The sequence below is a fragment of the Pomacea canaliculata genome, linkage group LG3, assembly GCF_003073045.1.
Source record: "Pomacea canaliculata isolate SZHN2017 linkage group LG3, ASM307304v1, whole genome shotgun sequence".
NCBI classification, from domain to species: Eukaryota; Metazoa; Mollusca; class Gastropoda; order Architaenioglossa; family Ampullariidae; genus Pomacea; species Pomacea canaliculata.
The window spans coordinates 27,311,590-27,328,888 of NC_037592.1; the positions used below are offsets into that span (position 1 = coordinate 27,311,590).

The window sequence follows — 17,299 nt, forward strand, 5'->3', positions numbered from 1 at the left end:
TAAACAAACTTTTTTTGTTGGGGCGAAGGGAGACACAAAAAGGTCAAGGACACAAACTCACGCTTGAGCCGAAACGCCTGGAACTGTTATATTATCGTCAAGATTGTGCGTACGACGCTGTTATATCGTAGACAGCTAAAGTAAGTATTGCAGTCGTTTATTTAATGAAAACTCCACACAAAATAAAAAGGTTTATGAAACAGATATAGTCTATTAATCTTTTGTAGCTTTACGGTGTAACTCGACAGAAAACAATTTTTGCAGTAACCTACATTACTAATATTAATCGACAAGAATTGCAAGAAGTTTAAATAATAATATTAAATTAGAAGAGTATGGCGAAATATACTTGGCAATGCTGAATAATGTTCGACTATTTTCAGATATAATGACGTGTAAATGTCATCAGTTGGTAAACAAAAAATAATTTGTCATACATGCATCAGAAAAATAGAACGCCTGGGTTAGAGTACAAGTAGTCCAACTTTCTTTATTGTTTATCATCGTCTTCATCATCATTATTCGTATTCAAATCTGTGCCATCCTTTTATAGTTTCTTTTGTGTTTTTATAGACTCTCAAAACTGCCTAAGCTCTTTCTTTCACTTATCCCCGTCTCTGATCTTTGCCTCTATAATTCTTACTTCTTGCTAGACAAATTGAAGATGTATCGAGGAGGAGGGGGAAAATTGCAAAAACAATCTCGTCTTGGATGACAAACTGCTATTTGTATTTTATATTGTTTGTTTTTTTAAGATTTTCAAGGGATACATCAAGTGACAACTATGGATTCATCACAGCTTTCCTTGTTGCGGAAATTTGTGGAGATGTGTAAAGCGGATTCCAATATTCTTCACGTGGCAGATTTGGCATTCTATAGGGAATATCTTGAGTCGTATGTATTGCAAGCTTTAACCATTCACTTGGATTCAAAGCATGAGTCTATGCTAAACTTAATGTTATCATAGTATAGCTATTACTATGCAGTTCATCCTGCAACATAAGTGACAATATGCAAATTGCTTTTGCCTATCTGCTTCAGTAAAGTCCAGCAGCATTTCAGAGTATGTCATAGTCACAGTAGATGAATATTCCATTAACATGATAAATTTATTGAACAATCCGGTCTTATTTCTTAGGTTTGGTTTACTTTATGTCAACAACAATGGTACTGAATCAAAGATATGAAACACAAGCGCCTCTTAACTAGTAATGAGATAAATACTTATCCTTGTTTTAAACAGGCTGTTTTGGTTATCAGCTTATCATTTGCGTATTTTAAGGAAATATTAAAACTTTAAAAATCTGTGCTTTTTTGTTTTCTTCAAAATGATTGTGTCATCTATGCAACATTGTAATGTGTCAGATGTTAATTAAATAGTGTTCTGCATATGTAGGCTTGGAGCAAGAATTCCTCCTCATCGGGCCACAGACCCTGTGAATGAGGTAGGTGAGAATTCTCCTAAATTGTTTTAATTGGTCTGAAACTTTAAAAGTTTTGTTTTAATTTTCCCTTCTGTCTTTTTTTTTTTAAACTTGAGTCACAGAAAGAAAAATACTGAAGGAAATTTTGAAAATGTATAGAATATGCAGAAACAAAAACTGTCTTGCTAGAAATAGAGGGAAGACTGGCAAACTGGAAAAGTAGCTGGATAGAGCTTTATAAATTTTACTGCAAGTTTGTTAATGTAACGTTCTAGCTGCAAGTTTATTTGTACTCATCCTTATGATTGCAAGGTACATCGCAAGCAGTTTATATACAGTGTGTTGTCTTTAGCATGGGGTTTCTATAGTTAACCATTTCTGACTTGTCTGACAGGAAGCCAAGTCATCAAAGCCAACACAGAAGCCACCTGAACCAGAACCTGAAGAAGAGGAAGAAGAAGAAATTGAGAGTGATGTTGGTAAGGAAAATAACTCATGTGCAAAAACCTAACCAGTAGACTTGGTGTGTTCAAGACTATTCCAGATATTTTACTTACCTCATCTCTTTGTATAGGCATTGTTGAATAATTTAGTCGCCTGCTTGAGTATGGTAATCAAAAAAATGAAAGGAATTTAGCAACAATTGTATTAGTATTTTTTAAGCTGTATGTTTAAGAGAGGAAACAATAACATCTGCATTTGTTTTTCCTAGTTTGAACATAATCTTGTAGAGTTTGCAGAGTTATTTCAGTCCTTTCTTGTATTAGATTTTCTGAGTCTGAGCAATAACAACTTCCTCAATGCTTATACAGTGGAGCCTCGGTTAACGAATACAATCCATTCTGGAAAGTTGTTCGTTAACAGAAATGTTCGTTATCGGAAACAATTTTTTCCATAAGAAATAAAGGAAATAGATTTAATTGGTTTCCAGCTCTTGTTGACTCGCTAATATTTGAAAGTTACAGGCTATATAGGTCTCTTTTTTTTAATGAGAACAGTTATAACACAATATAAATGGGGTTAAATAAACAGAAAAACATTAATGAAAGCATTTAAACAGAAGAAAACTCTCCGTTTTGATGGCATGGGTGGATGGAGGTGTGGGGAGGAAGGGGTGGAATTACTGCTTGAATTCCCCCTCCATGAGCACATGTGACATTGTACAATCGGGGATGACTTCCCTTTTTTGTTGCTTTGAGGTTGAAGGAAAAAACGTCTCCAGTGTCTGTTGCTTCTGTCTTTTTTGTAAAACTCTTCAGTAATACATCACATTATCATTGAACATGTTTAGGCTCCTATTGCCTATCGCACTGTTAGCAAAAGACTTTTCTACTAACAATTGCAATTCCCCCCACTTCGCACATTTCTTTAATCGCAAAAATCGCTACACAAAAAATATAACTTTGTCTCGATCGCGAATGATGCTTGGTCTGACATGGTGCTCGGTCACTTGTGGGTGACGTGGCTGTTCGTTATCCGAAGTTTTGTTCGCTATGCGAAACAAATTTTTAACAAAATTTTTTTTCATTATCAGAAATATTCACTATCCGAGGCGTTCGCTAACTGAGGTTCACAGAACATTTCTTAATCTCTCTCTAATGCTTGTACAGAGTGGATGAGATTAAGCTCAAACTACTGTTTATTATACTGAAAGGTTCCACAAAAAGAGCTATTTTATTATATTCCTGTACGTCAACTTTACAATACTGTTTCCTCATTGAATTGTTGAACTTACAGATCATTTAATATGGTAAGATTGTATCTGTCAGAACTGGACAACACTGGTGTCATTACTGATGAAGATGAGGACATGCCAGAATATGCAGATATTAATACTGAGGTCACTGATGACATGATCGACCAAGCTAGTGACAAGAGAAATGCAGCAATGGATGCTGCAGGAGAAGGTTGGCTACAGTAAAGTAACCAATAGCTTGTGTTTGTGTATTCTGATGGTTATATATATTAGGAAGTTTTGAGAATGATTTAAATTTAGAAATAGAGGAGAGCTAATCACAGCTTAAAACTAAATGTTTTGAATATATGTAGCGGGCTTGAGGGGGGGGGGGATTCCTTGTATGCAGATATCATGGTAGCCTTTTCCCTTTTACTTTCAGTTTGAAAAGCTACCTAAAAGGTCACTCACAAGCAAGATCAGTCATTGTCTGCTTATGTTTTTATTTAAAGGTCACTTTGAGGATGCTATCCAGTTGTATACTGAAGCTATTAAATTAAACCCCATGTCTGCTCTTTTATATGCCAAGAGAGCTAGGTAAGCATAATGTTTTAATTTTGGTGTCTTTTTTAAATTTTGGAAGAGTCTGGCTGTTAGTAATTTGACATTTGGATAAAGCATTCTGATTATTCATTCATTATAGTTTTCATCTGCTTCTTAATTGGCAAGATCTCATAATGTGCAAGATGCTGACTTTCACAATTTTGTATTTTATTAAAAAAATCTTACTAAAGTACTTTTTAAAGTACTTTTACTTGCTTAACTTTTCTTTAAGATTATTTAAACATATTGATCACAGCTAGTGTGACTGTTTATACAGCGTATATTTGAAGATGAACAAACCCAAGAAGGCGATTCATGATAGCACAAAAGCTATTGAGCTAAATCCTGACTCTGCCCAAGGATACAAATGGCGTGGAAAGGCCCAGAAGTAAGTGATGCTTTAATCCAAGTTACTTTTTAATGAATGATTTTGTAAGTTAGACAAACCATTCTGCTTCTGTGGATCATTGATGTGCACAACATGTGAGAAGAGATGAGACAACACTGGCTCTAATTATTTTCTTTGAAATCATCAGTTTTTTAACCAAAACCCATGAAGTGTAAACATATAACACTGAAAGTACTACCAAAAAAAGTTTTAAAATTGTTTGATCCAAATATTGAGCATGTAGTTTTTGTTGCTGTTTTTTTTTTATGCATTATTTTATTTTATCTGTCTGCATACACTTTCATTTCATATATGTGAGTGAGTTTGAGAAAATTTGAGCTATTGAAGAATGGTGTCCCCTTCTAAAGCTAAAAAAAAAAAAAGAAAAATAAATCATCTTTTTTTTTAACTGCTACTGAAACTGATGTTTTAAGGTATAATCTTCATTGTGTTAAATATGATATAGTGTATTGCTTAGTCTTATGCTAGGTTGTTCACAAATGTACTTAATTAAAGACCTATGGTTTGATGTTGAAGAATGTTGGGGAACTGGGAAGATGCCTACCACGATCTGACTCTGGCTGGAAAACTGGATTTTGATGATGACATTAATGAGGCTTTGCATGCTGTTACACCTAACGTAAGCTACTTTCTTTCAGATGGTCTACATATTTGAACTTATTTGATGTGAGACCGTTTCATTTTTTTTTTCTGAAAGGTCAGATATTTGATTTTCTGCCTCTCTCACAAGATGTCAAAAAAGTGAATGTAATAGAATACAGAATCAGGCGTTATCTTTTAGTTTTTGTGGATAAAGTCTGTTAAATTGGTTCCATTGTATATGTACTTTTTAAAATCAAGAGGTTTTTTTTTTTGTTTTGTTTTTTTAATTACTATTTCTTTCAACTGTGACAAGCCATAAAAACTAAAGAAATACTTTTGAGTCAACTAAATTCTTTAGCATTTCTGAACATGACAAGCATGAAAGGCTTGTTAAATTAATTGAAAGATTTCATCATATAGTCCATGTTTAAATGTTATCAGTAGTTTTATCTCCTATCTGTCTGATTTTACCTGCTTGTTGGTTCCGATTTTTTGCATCTGACATTATTGGAGATTTGCTGAATGGAAAAAGCCAGCATAACTTTGTACAGTGACTTAATCCTGAAGCAGAATTAAGCTTTTTTTGTTTATTTTTTTTAAACCAGTCACTAAACTTAACTTGGATATGCAGGCAAAGAAGCTGATGGAGCACAAGCGCAAATATGAGAGGATACGAGAAGAGAAGGAACTAAAGAAGCGTAAGGAAAGGATCCGAAAAGCCAGGGAAGAGTATGAGAAACAAAAGGAGGTTCGTGTAGATTTGTGTTTCGTGATAAGCTGCTCAGCATTATTGGAAAGATTTTCATCTATTTTTAAATACCTTTTGTTTTGTTTTTAAGGTTAGGGTTGTTTTTTTAGAGTGGCTAAGAATGTCTTACATTCATATTATTTATCATAATTTAAATTAATGTAATAGAATTTACAACTCTCCAGTAATCTTCACTGAATAGTGGGAATTTTGAAAAAAAAAATCACATTTAAAGCATGCCTCTCAAAATATAAATATTTAAATATTTTCTACCATGTTTTAGCTGAAGAACTTTGATGGTACATTTCTTTTTTCTTTTTCCTGGGATATTGTTAAGATCCTAATTAAAAAATGGGTTGTAACAGGAGCAGAGTCATCATGAAGGACCCACTGGAGGCTTTCCTGGATTCCCTGGAGCATTTCCAGGTCAGTAAATACTTTTTATACCCAAATGCTCTCAAGATTTGTCTGTGTGTTTGCTGAAGTTAGTCTGAAATTTCCCTACTTGCATTCTGTGGTAAGAACACTTAAATTTCTCTTTGATTTTTTTTAACATTATTTTATGAGAGGAAAACAGGATCATAAACAAGGCAATGTAAAGTACCAAATTTTCATGAATGTAATTGCTATTTTTTTTTTTTTTTTTTTAAGTACATAATGTTTACAACATGTGATAATGAATGTTACAAATGCTACTTTGATGCTCAATTTATAAGAATTGAAGAGGCTTTAAAACAAGATTTTCCACTTCAGAGAAGGTTTTAGGCTGATGGCACACCTGTGACTAGAAATCTCCTCCTGCCCACATAACAGCAATCGGTAATGGATAAAAGTCCAGGCAGATAAAAAAGAAAACAGAGAACGAGTACTGTGTTCCTCATAGTTTTCAATCTTAATAACCCTACAGTCATTTAACCTTTTTTTTGTTTTGAATCATAGGATCAACAGGTGGAATGCCAGGTATGCCAGATATGGCCAGTCTTCTTCAAGACCCAGAACTCCTGGCAGCTTTTCAGGTTGGCACATAGGACTTTTAGCTGATATCTTTGAAAAACAATGTAGTGTTGTGTTGTGGGCATCTGATGACTTTATTTGGTTACCATCAGTTTTAGTTTTGAATTTTCAATAGTAAACATGATCTTCTTGCTTTAAAAGGCTATATTTCTACCTTATAACAGGAAAGAATGGTTCAGCCAAGGGAGGAAGGTGAGGAGCACATGCTGTGCCAGTTACTCTCTATTGCTTCTGACCCAACGAGTACCCTCACCTTCCTCCACTAGATCAAATGCATTCTTTTCTGCTGAACAGTTGAAGTAAAGCCTTTAATGACAGGTTGATGACTATTTCACAAGTCTCCCTTCACCACCTTTCTTCCAATTGGCAAGGAATATGCAGATAACTGTTGGATATGCTAGAGCAGTGGTTTTCAAAATATTTCAGACCGGGGACCACTTTGCTAAAGTAAAAATTACGGCGGACCACCAAGGCCTAAAATCACTCTGTACGGCTAATTTCAAATTTAAGTTCCCGCATTTGTTTCATTACAATTAAAAACTAAATGTACTTTTGTAACAGTAGTATAGTAATAAGTTTACATAAGATTGCATACTTTGCAAAGTTTTGTATAAATTAAAATGTCAGTTCGATGAATGTTGTTGTTTTACATGAGATATTAATGTGACAAACATCACTTTTGCTGACATGTGATGACTGTCAGCCGCAGACACCTGACTTACCTGTGGGGCCCACAAGTGGTCTGCAGACCACACTTTGAAAACCACTATGCTAGAGCATCAATCTTCACAGATGCAACAGCAATATTATATAGAAACCATACTTTTTGGATTTGATGGTCACTTGAATACTTTCATAATACATCTGCAGGATCCAGAGGTGTCTGCTGCTTTCCAGGATGTGGCTGCCAATCCAGCTAACATTTCCAAGTACCAGAATAACCCTCGTGTGCAGAGTGTTATCAACAAGTTGGCAGCCAAATTTGGAACTGGAGGGTCTGGCATGGGGAGAGGAGGAATGGGTGAGGGTAAAGGTCAGATCATTTGTCATTCACAAACAGTACTTTATAATAAAGAGTAGGAGGGAAAGTAAGGCTATTACAGAAGTTTTCTCATCAATATCTACAGTCATGCCAACTATGCCTCTTGCTAGAAGTATTTCTCCCAACATTATTTCTCATATTTATTTATTTCATTATTTCTCTCAAAAGGTTGCCATTCTTTGTAATCAATATTGCCATTTCTTCTCTTTTGGAAATACTGTAATTGGTGTGCCCTGGCTGTTACTACCATCTCTCATGTTCCTGGCAATTTTCACTGTGCATGTGTGTTTGTATGTTTGCCTCATTGTGTTCCCCTTCTCTTCTCTACCTACTGCCCTTCACATCTTCCATATAGGGGAAATGTGCTAAATGAATACTACTGTTATTATAGACTCATCTTCCTCCCTTGAAATCCTTGAACTTTGCCAGTTCCTGTATTATTTTATTTATATATTACCAGTCACAATTGACAATGACATTTTGTAAATGACTGCATGACGCAGAGGACATGTGAGAATACAGATACTGTCTATTGGTGAAACAGATGCTTTGTTTAAGATTTGAACAACAGGAAAAATTTTATTTATCAGAAGAATGATAAAAATATTCCTTCAGACACAAAAAAATCACAAAATATCTAGTGAGTATTTAAGTCAGATTGTTAGACATCAGTCTATAGGTGACATCTCTGTGAATCCAAAAAGTGCTGGAGTAGGGTGCTAATGCATTAACAACAACAACAACAACACCAACAACACAAAAATGCATGTTGATAAACATTGAAGTGGATTCAGTGCTGCCTATTTGGATTATGATTGCTAACTCACAGAAGGCTTTCATTATAGATGCGTTGTTTGAGAAGTCTAGCCATTTTGGTGTAGAATTCAATATTACAGACTTCCATAAATGTGAAAGCTTGGTGTGTCAGTTCAAGAGATGTATTACAAGTCATACAATTTGTGATGACATAGCCTGCATTACAGATTCAATCATTGCATTACAACATAAGAGTGTGGATCAGATACTATCTTTATCTTGCCACCCTCACTTCTTGTTATAACTATGTGCTGGACAGGTGGTTGCAAGGTCATGACTTTGTATGCAACAAAAGCATATGGAGGCAGGTTCACTGGTATTTCCTAAGGCCTTGAAATATTTTGAGTATTCTTTAACTTGGGTAAGACAAGTTTATGAGTAACCAGTGCAGTGGATATAGGCTTTTGAAAGTCAAAGTTGTTCTGTACAGGGCCACAAAATGTGTATGTGCGTAAGGTCATAAGCCTCTCCTATCAGTTTCTAAAACACATTTTGACATGTTTGACTGCTAAACTTTCCCCACACCAACTCCCAAAAATGATCTTATAGTTTAAAAGTTTGTCAATGAACTCATTGCTGGAAAGCATTTTACAGGGTTGACACACACTGCTGCATTATTTAATTGAATTATAAATCTTGTATAGGAGATAATCTTGACAGTGCAATGTATCAGTTTCTCCTGTATATATTTTGCTGTGGCAGTAAATAAATAAAATCAGGATCATGAAAATAACCTATATTTCCATGCTGTCTTCCAAATCTACGAAATATAGCATATTCTTAACCAAATTGTACAATTGGTAAGTAAATGGTTTGCGGCCCTATGCTCCACTGGGGGTGTATAGGAACAAGAAGAAGAATTAAATGGCAGTGTTATAACAACACACCAATCTGCTGTCTGTGGGCTTGTTGCAGGGGCAATAAATGGCCATTATTTTTTCATTATTCTGCAGAAAAATTCAAGTTATTATTAGTGCAAGTTCAAATATGCTAATAACAGCATAAAAGCAACATTTTTTCGTTAAGTGTTCTGTGAGAGGCTTCACTGATAGTCTGCATTTGCCTAATGTAAGTTTACTAATAAGTTAAAGTGAAAGCGCAAAACTCACTAACAAAATTCTGTTTACAGTGTAAGATGGTGCCTGCTTCCAAGACCAAGAGACATTTCAGAGAAGGATCACCAGTAAACTGCTCCTTTCATGCTGAATAAACAAGAGTTCATCTCTGTGATTTTGCAGACTTTAAAGTGGCTGGAGTTGTGTTAAATGGAAACTCCCAGAATGTGTACTTTACCTGTTGCTGTTAAGCTATTCTCTGTTGTTAAATGTTCTGATAAAGTGCTGCTACTTGAAAACATTTAAGGTTATTAATAGAGGGATTATAATTTGTGTATGAAGGTTTTTTGCTCTCTGATGGGTGTTTCATTTTAGTGTATGGAAGTCCTCTTGTGAGAATTTTTATGCAAGACATTGAACAGCAGGTTGTTGATTTAAAATTGAAATCATTCACTTTCATGGAAATTTGATGAGAGATCATTTGGTTTCACATAATAAACTGTGTATGTGTTGAATGGCATAGTAAAGGTTTATGTTAAGCACATGATACAAGTTTTCATGATATTTTTAACTTTTTGCAGCTTGTATGCTCTATTATTCATTTCAACAATTACCATTTTTTTTTCAATGGGCAGACTAACCAATGTATTGCAGTTGCTCTCAGCCACTTCGAGATTGTTTGAATTCCAGTATACTTTCAAGAACTTTCAGTATGTAAAGTGCTCACCTTTTGGCACTGGCAAAAGGCACTATACAAATATGTTGTATTATTAGTATTAACTATGTGTACCACTCATTACTTTCTTGAGAAAACTGTTTAAAACATTGTCTTCAGTAATTAGTGTATTTATATTTGCCCTGCTAGATGTCCAAACACAATGCTATAGCTTTTGATTGCAAGAATTATGTGTACCTTTCTGTGGGATTTGAAATGAACATTTGATTATTCATGTTTTACTGTTTGCATTTCTTGATAACAAACCAATAACATTTTATAGAAAAGATGTTTTTGTTCCAAGATCTTGTCTGTGGTCCATTGATAGCATATAAAACAGAAAAATCATGCATTGTTTTTAAACAAGCACAGCTGTAATTCCTTGTAATAAATTCACAACAAACACTTCATAGTTACAACAGCAGCAAAATGTATTCCCCATTATCCTACATGCTCAGGTGTCTCTTACTAGGACAGTTTATGGAGAACACAAGTTGAACAATACCTGAGATCTGTCATTGCATGAACTTGAAAGAGAAAAAAAAATGTGTAACGTGAAGCAAATGTTCCACTGGATTTATAGTCACTGATTTATGCATTATAAAAATATAATAAATCCACTTTGCTTGCTTTGGTCTTATGTGTACAGTAATGAAAGTAATTAAGGTATGCTAGATATCAGTCATTTACACACCTAGATTGAATGCGTTGAAAGTTGTAAAAAGGGAAAAATCAAGCCACATTTTGGTCTTTTTAAACAAAAATCGAAATGAAAATGTTGATTATTTTTTTTATTATTATTATTAATTTTTTGTAGTCTTTAAGAAAAGGCAGACACATACAACGCTGTTAAAACAAAACAACAAACAAAAAACCCCGTTGCTTCGTGGGCAGCATAGCTGAAATCCTAATCTGCAAGAGTCACCGTCAACGCATGAATCTGTATCTGTATCCCGTCCGTGGACAGAGTGTTTCGTGCTTGAAGTAAGTAATGTATAAAACCAGCAAGTGGATCTTTAAGTGCCCAAGCCAACTACCTCAACAATACTCTGTTCGAGTTTCAACGTCTATTTTTCTGAAACTTTCTTTTTTAAACCCAATTGATCAATAACGTTAGCTTCTCACTTCTTCACTTGTTTACTTCTCATTTTCGTAATCTGCATATTGCAATGTTTTTCCCGAAATGTATGAATTCTTATATGTTCCTTTCAGGGGTTACTTCTTATTTGCAGACGCTTTTGGTGCTCGATGATGTGCGAAAGACTTTTTATCATCTGGACATGCACACTTTATGTAACGTTCATTACATCTGTGAATATTTCTTGTAGACTTTAGATATAGCTAACCTTCTTTATATACAACTAGCAAAATGCGCCATTAATCATTCTAACTTAACATGGAATTCCCATTTCATGTTATGCAGCGTCCCCGCCGAGTTATAAACTAAAATAGTACTCGATTAAAATTATTCCATAAATATATGTGCATTGTCTTCAACGACATGGGATTGTGGACGGCGTGCTATTACGCGCCGATGAAGACTGTTTGGAGTACTTTTTCGACAAGATTTACTACGATTTGCAGTTGTACTGCAGTGCACAGACACAGTACCAACTTGTTACAGTTTACTTTTCGCCTAGAAAAAGTAGTCAAAAACAACGTGGTGGTTAGAAATAAAGCAACCACACTTGGAATGGCTTCCGCTATGGCATATTGGCTTCTTAAAATAAGACTGGTGAATGACAAAAATGGAGGCTACTTCGTGTGGAAGGCTCTTTGCGAGGAAGACATTTTTCCATCTAAACACACAGTGCAAAGACTAATTTCTGTTGAAAGCAGACAAAGGAGTATGTTTAAGAAGGCTGTATCTCTAGTTTCCTTGCTTGTTCGATTTTCACAAATATGCCTTGTATTTGGGCCTATTCTTTTTTTGTATCCAGTCACAATAATAAGCAGAAAATTGTACAAAATATGGCTCAGACTTTTGTTCCATGCCGTTCAGTTTTCTGGTCCAGCCTTTATTAAACTGGGACAGTGGAGTAGCACAAGACGAGATTTATTCTCTAGGGAATTTTGTGATCAGTTTTCCCAACTTCATCATCATGTTCGACCACATAACTGGAAATTCACTGAAAAAGCCCTTTGCAGAGCTTATGGTAAGAGATGGCAAAACATCATAAAGATTGACAAGAATCAAGAACCTCTTGGATCAGGCTGCATAGCTCAGGTACTAAGAATACCAGAAAAGTTCTTGGTTAAATTTTTTACATATGTATACCAAGTACACAGCTGTTGACCATATTTATAGTGGTAGGCATTTTATTAGTATGCACTTGCACATTTGTCATTTAGGAATTGAAATATTTGCAACTTGTTTATTCCAGGTATACAAAGGATATATTCATATCAGGAAAGCATCTGAAATTCTTTGTACAAAAGAGAAGCTTGGAGAAAAAGGTATATACATTGCATACAGTCAGGAGTTATTTCTGGATAGTTTTTGACATTCCTTTATGTCTCATTGTTAAATCATGTCCATGGAGTGTATAAATGAAAAGCCGAAGAGCATCTCAAAACTTTTTTCCTTCAATTTAACCCAGGAGAAAAAGAATCATATGTATTTGCTTTGAAAATGAAGACAATATCTCTTGATTGACAGAGTACGACTCCAACTGTGAGAACCTGTATAAATGCACAGACTCCTGAAGCTACACTGGCATAAAAGTAGACAGAAATACAAAGTAAATTATAGTATGCAAAGTATAGTATACTAGTATATTAAAGAGCATAGTGCCTATTAGGACCATCACATTCTGTTGGTGTATTATAATTGTGTCATTGTTCGTTGGTTTAGTTAAATCATCAGAGGAGAAGGAAATCATAGAAAATTATGCTGTCAATCCAGACTATATCCCAGTTGCTGTCAAGGTATAGTGCTTGTGTGTCAAGAACTTTCTGTGGCAATTTTCTGGCAGTTTATTTTGTCCATTATTTTTGCATAACAACAAAATATAAAGGGAAATGTTGGCAGTTGAACTATTTGAACTAAGTTAACTATTTTCATATTTGTAATGATATTCAAATTAGGTCATTTTAGGTAATTCTATTTTTCAATGATTGCTGTGATTTTTATTTTGCCATCTTTTTCCTTTTATATTTGAGTAGGTTTGCAGCAAGATTGTGTATATACATGTATGAATATGTGCATGTATTTAATGCCTTTTGATTGCAGCTGTTACAATTTATGGTTCCTAATGATTGACAGGTTCTACATCCAGATGTAAGAGAGAATTTTGGTTGTGATCTGTCTTTGATGAGGGTCATGTCACAAATTTTGGAAATGTTCATTCCAACTCTTCGATGGGTTAACTTGGCAGAATGTGTGAAGGAGTTTTCCATTGCAATGACAAAGCAGGTACATTTACTTTGAAATATGAAATGATTGTAAAACTTCGCTGCAAAATCTGTTGAATGCTGTGTTTACTTTGCTTGTCATGTCAAAGTGTAAATGGAGAAAGCTAGATATTTCTAGATGGAATACTTTAAGGCTCATTCCTACTCTTCTGTTGAAAAACTGCATGGTGGATGTGATTTCAGAGGTGAATGGGCTGTGGCATTTGGGATTTACATCATTTGATGTTAGACGAGGTAGCTCAATCACTCATATAAAAAGGATGATAGGATTCACAGAATTCATTCACTGAGTTTCATATCTACGCATAAGTCATGCTCAAAATGCAAAGTCAGGCTAAAAATGCAATACACATTTTCTTGCTGTCTTTAAAAGTAGTGTGGAAAGATCCACTTAAATGAAGTATTCCTGCTTGATCAGTAGCATTGACAGAATGTTTTAACTTTAAATTTAGGATGACAGGTTTTAAAACAGATTTTAAATAGCATTGTATATATATACACATTACATTTCTTTATTACAGATGAATATGGTACAGGAAGCAAGATGTTTAAAGCAATTCAGGGAAGATTTTTCCAAGTTTCAGTGCATCAGATTTCCATTGCCCATTTTAGATCTTACTCATGAAGACATTTTGGTTGAGTCTTTCGAGGTAATTTTGTTGTTTAATAACTTCTTCTTCTTCGTCGATCACTCAAATGGAGTTTAATAACTGAATCAGCTTTTTAAATTTTGCCTTCTTTTCTTGTTCCTTTTTTAGAGGATGTACACCATAAAGAAAAAGATGGCATGCAAATTTAAGTGGCATACGCTACTGGTTGAAGATACATTTTTGGGAGTGTTTTATCATTTTGTTCTCAGTGAATTGTGTTAGGAGACATAACACTGCCTTGTGTACAGGAAGGTCAACCACTGTCTGACTTTATTGATGAAAGTGTGGACACACCTTTGGAGCTCAAGAAACAAATTGCTGACATCGGCACCGATGCATTGTTTCACATGGTAATTTGTTAAAAATAACAAAGCATTTACGTTACTTGATATGTTGTGAATATGTATATAAGGTGTAAATATTTTCTACCTCATGCATACAATGATATAGTACATGTTAGCCTGTTCTCTGCATTCTGCATGCATAGTTCATAATTCCAAGGTTTCCTTCTTGTTTATGTTTACATTTCTTACAAATTCATTATTAACATTCTGTAACAATTTCAGGTATTTGTGAAAAACTTTGTTCATGGGGACTTGCACCCTGGGAACATCCTCGTTCAGAATGCTGCTGAATACAGTAAAGAAGTAAAAATCGTCGTCATCATCATCAATCATCCCATCACTCCATCCTTCATCCTCATCCTCCTCCTCATCATCATCGTCATCATCATCATCGTCGTCATCGTCATCATCAATCCATCATGATCATCAATCACATTCCATCATCATCAATCAGTCCTCATCAATCAATCCTCCTCATCAATCCTCATCCATCATCAATCATCAACAATCATCAGTCAGTCATCAATCATCAGTCATCATCATCATTGTCCTTTTCATTGTCATGTATTATATAGTTCAGGGGCAAATTAGAAGCAAGGTCGTTCTCTAATGTATTTAATACATCAGAGATATTTCATTCTTGGTATAGCATATGGTGCAGTGTTGGTAAATACAGTAGAGCAGGAAGCTATACATAATCAAAGTAGGTAATTGAGCTTTTTGGGGCTGTGCTGGTCAGGGAAAGGAAGGAAAATGACAGAAATAAACTGCAGAAGGTATAGAGTCGTCAGGGTGATGAGAAGAAGGCTTTTCTTATGGCTGAAAGCTGCAAAAGTTTCTGTTTGTTGAATTAAAAAATATTACACTAGACATTGTTCAAAAGATGGAGGCAGGGGAATGAAATGGAAAGAAGAAAAATGCATATTTGAAAAGACTAAATTATCTTATACATAGTTTCGATGCATTAAAATTTCTGGGCCCCAACCTTTCCCAGATCTCCCATCTCCCACTTACAGGCCTATTGTTCAGCACCAGCTATACCAGATACTTTTTTTTACTTAAAGGCTGTCGGTGCTGTGATGGTGAAAGGTCCATTGCATCTTGTGTTCCTGGACTGTGGCATCACTGCAAGTCTTGGAGAAACGGACCATGAAAAGTTTATGCAGGTTTTCACTGCAGTTGTGAAAGGGGAGGTAATTAAACATGAAATGCTGTAATTGTTAACGATAGAAGTTTTGGTTTAAAATAACATTCTGCCAATGGAAAATGGAAATTTCCCCAACTTCATTTTCACTCTTACAGCTAGACACTTGCCAAGCATATACAACACTCTAATATTGTTGAGCTTTACAGCACCCACCCACCTCTTTTTTTTTATTTAATTTTTGGAGTCTGGATGGCCGTTGTTTAAACTGCATACAAAAGAGACTGAGAAATAAAAATTAATTGGACTTATTCCTGCTTTTTCAATTGTTGATTAATCTTGTCTAGGGTGAGCGAGTAGCGGATCTTTTTCTGGAAAAATCTCAACATGTAGAATGTGTTGACCCTGACACATTCCGAAAAGACATGGCTCACATTGTCAACAGTGCCCGTGAAACTGCACTACAGCTTTCTAAGGTATTAATTGTAACTGAAAGTGTGAGATACCATATTGAAGTGGTTTTGTTTTGTATTTTTGTCAGATATTATATACTTAATGCTTCTAAACAAATTTTACACTGTGGCACGCTTTCCCTTTAACATTATTTATTACACAGTGTAATATCTAGTGTCTATAGCAAAAGGGATAAGAGCAGTAAAATTTATATTCTGGTTCAGAAAAGAAATTGCATAAAACAGCAAGAAGTCTGGGCTGTTTTAGAGATGCTGCTCTGAATATTGAGAAGTTTTTCTTAAAAATTGATGCTTTGAAATGTTAAATTTGCCTTTAATATTATTTTGTGCTTTCAGTTTAAAGTATCACAACTCCTGTCTGACCTGTTCTCTCTGCTGAGCAAACATCGTGTAAAAATGGAGTCAAACTTCGCTACAATCATTATCGCCATAGCCATTGTAGAAGGAATAGGACGATCCCTAGACCCCGAGCTTGACATTTTAAGCAAAGCGAAACGTGTACTTCTGGGGGAATTCATCAAGTTCAAGCATCATGTATAATAATATAAGAAGAAGCCAGGTGAGAGTTTCTCAAACACATGGACCAGCATGTGAAAGTGTGCTGGCCAGCGGAGCAGTTTGGTGCGTGGGGTATGGAACTGAAAATATCAGATGAGCAAAGTGTAGAGGAAGAAAGGTAACCAGGGGCACGGGGATCCAGATATTTGTAGCAAAGGGAGTCACACTTTAATACAAATGGTGATTACCAGCTAGTGAAGAAGGATGATGATGTAATTGGTCTTATTTTTCTGGAGCACCAGCTGGGCATTGGCATTCTGGAAATATTGAAGGCTGTGGAGTGGGGCAAACAGAAGGCCAGCAAAGAGTTGCAATAGTCCACTTTACACTTTACCTTATTCCATGAAGTGAGACTGGTATCAGAATCATAAAGTGATACAGATATCATAATGATTTTTATCTGTTTATTTATTAAATAGTATGTTAAAGTAACATTGACATTTTTAAACATTTGTTTTCACCAAAGATAAACTTAAAGCTTTCAGTGCCTTGCATATTGAACATTTCTGATGCAGTAGCATCACACATCCAAATGAAAGTTTATTGGGTTTTTTTTAAGTCATTGATGTAAATAAATATCATTTTGCTATCAATGTGTGTCTTTTTTTCTTGGCACACATGGGTCACCTGTAA

The 17,299-nt window shown here is 35.0% G+C and overlaps 2 protein-coding genes across 4 annotated transcripts; both read left to right on the forward strand.

Annotated features, from left to right (window-relative positions):
* The first annotated feature begins 2 nt into the window (after positions 1-2).
* Positions 3-10,708, forward strand: LOC112560934 (hsc70-interacting protein-like). Of its 2 annotated transcripts, none has more exons than XM_025233061.1 (13): positions 3-140; positions 756-894; positions 1,397-1,445; positions 1,819-1,903; positions 3,194-3,331; positions 3,612-3,696; positions 3,980-4,090; positions 4,628-4,730; positions 5,325-5,441; positions 5,807-5,867; positions 6,381-6,457; positions 7,326-7,488; positions 9,443-10,708. In XM_025233061.1, the coding sequence occupies exons 2-13, from the start codon at positions 785-787 to the stop codon at positions 9,445-9,447; spliced, it is 1,104 nt and encodes a 367-aa protein (XP_025088846.1). In that variant the 5' UTR covers positions 3-140; positions 756-784; the 3' UTR covers positions 9,448-10,708. The 2 variants fall into 2 exon arrangements, with proteins under 2 accessions (XP_025088846.1, XP_025088847.1); XM_025233062.1 differs by having other exon boundaries at positions 7,326-7,476.
* Positions 10,709-11,284: 576 nt separating this feature from the next.
* LOC112559959 (uncharacterized aarF domain-containing protein kinase 2-like) lies at positions 11,285-17,259 on the forward strand. Of its 2 annotated transcripts, XM_025231476.1 has the most exons (10): positions 11,285-12,310; positions 12,468-12,540; positions 12,938-13,011; positions 13,349-13,498; positions 14,019-14,147; positions 14,396-14,497; positions 14,714-14,794; positions 15,556-15,684; positions 15,983-16,111; positions 16,445-17,259. In XM_025231476.1, exons 1-10 carry the CDS (start codon positions 11,564-11,566, stop codon positions 16,646-16,648), a joined length of 1,818 nt encoding a protein of 605 aa, XP_025087261.1. In that variant the 5' UTR covers positions 11,285-11,563; the 3' UTR covers positions 16,649-17,259. The 2 variants fall into 2 exon arrangements, with proteins under 2 accessions (XP_025087261.1, XP_025087262.1); XM_025231477.1 differs by lacking the exon at positions 14,714-14,794.
* The last annotated feature ends 40 nt before the right edge of the window (positions 17,260-17,299 follow it).

Coding starts and splice junctions, on each gene's coding strand:
- LOC112560934 (XM_025233061.1), top strand. CDS start 785: ATGGATTCATCACAGCTTTCCTTGTTGCGGAAATTTGTGGAGATGTGT. Junction 4,731..5,324: donor TGCATGCTGTTACACCTAAC/GTAAGCTACTTT, acceptor TTGGATATGCAG/GCAAAGAAGCTGATGGAGCA. Junction 5,868..6,380: donor ATTCCCTGGAGCATTTCCAG/GTCAGTAAATAC, acceptor TTTGAATCATAG/GATCAACAGGTGGAATGCCA.
- LOC112559959 (XM_025231476.1), top strand. CDS start 11,564: ATGTGCATTGTCTTCAACGACATGGGATTGTGGACGGCGTGCTATTAC. Junction 12,541..12,937: donor AGAGAAGCTTGGAGAAAAAG/GTATATACATTG, acceptor TCGTTGGTTTAG/TTAAATCATCAGAGGAGAAG. Junction 13,499..14,018: donor CCATTGCAATGACAAAGCAG/GTACATTTACTT, acceptor TCTTTATTACAG/ATGAATATGGTACAGGAAGC.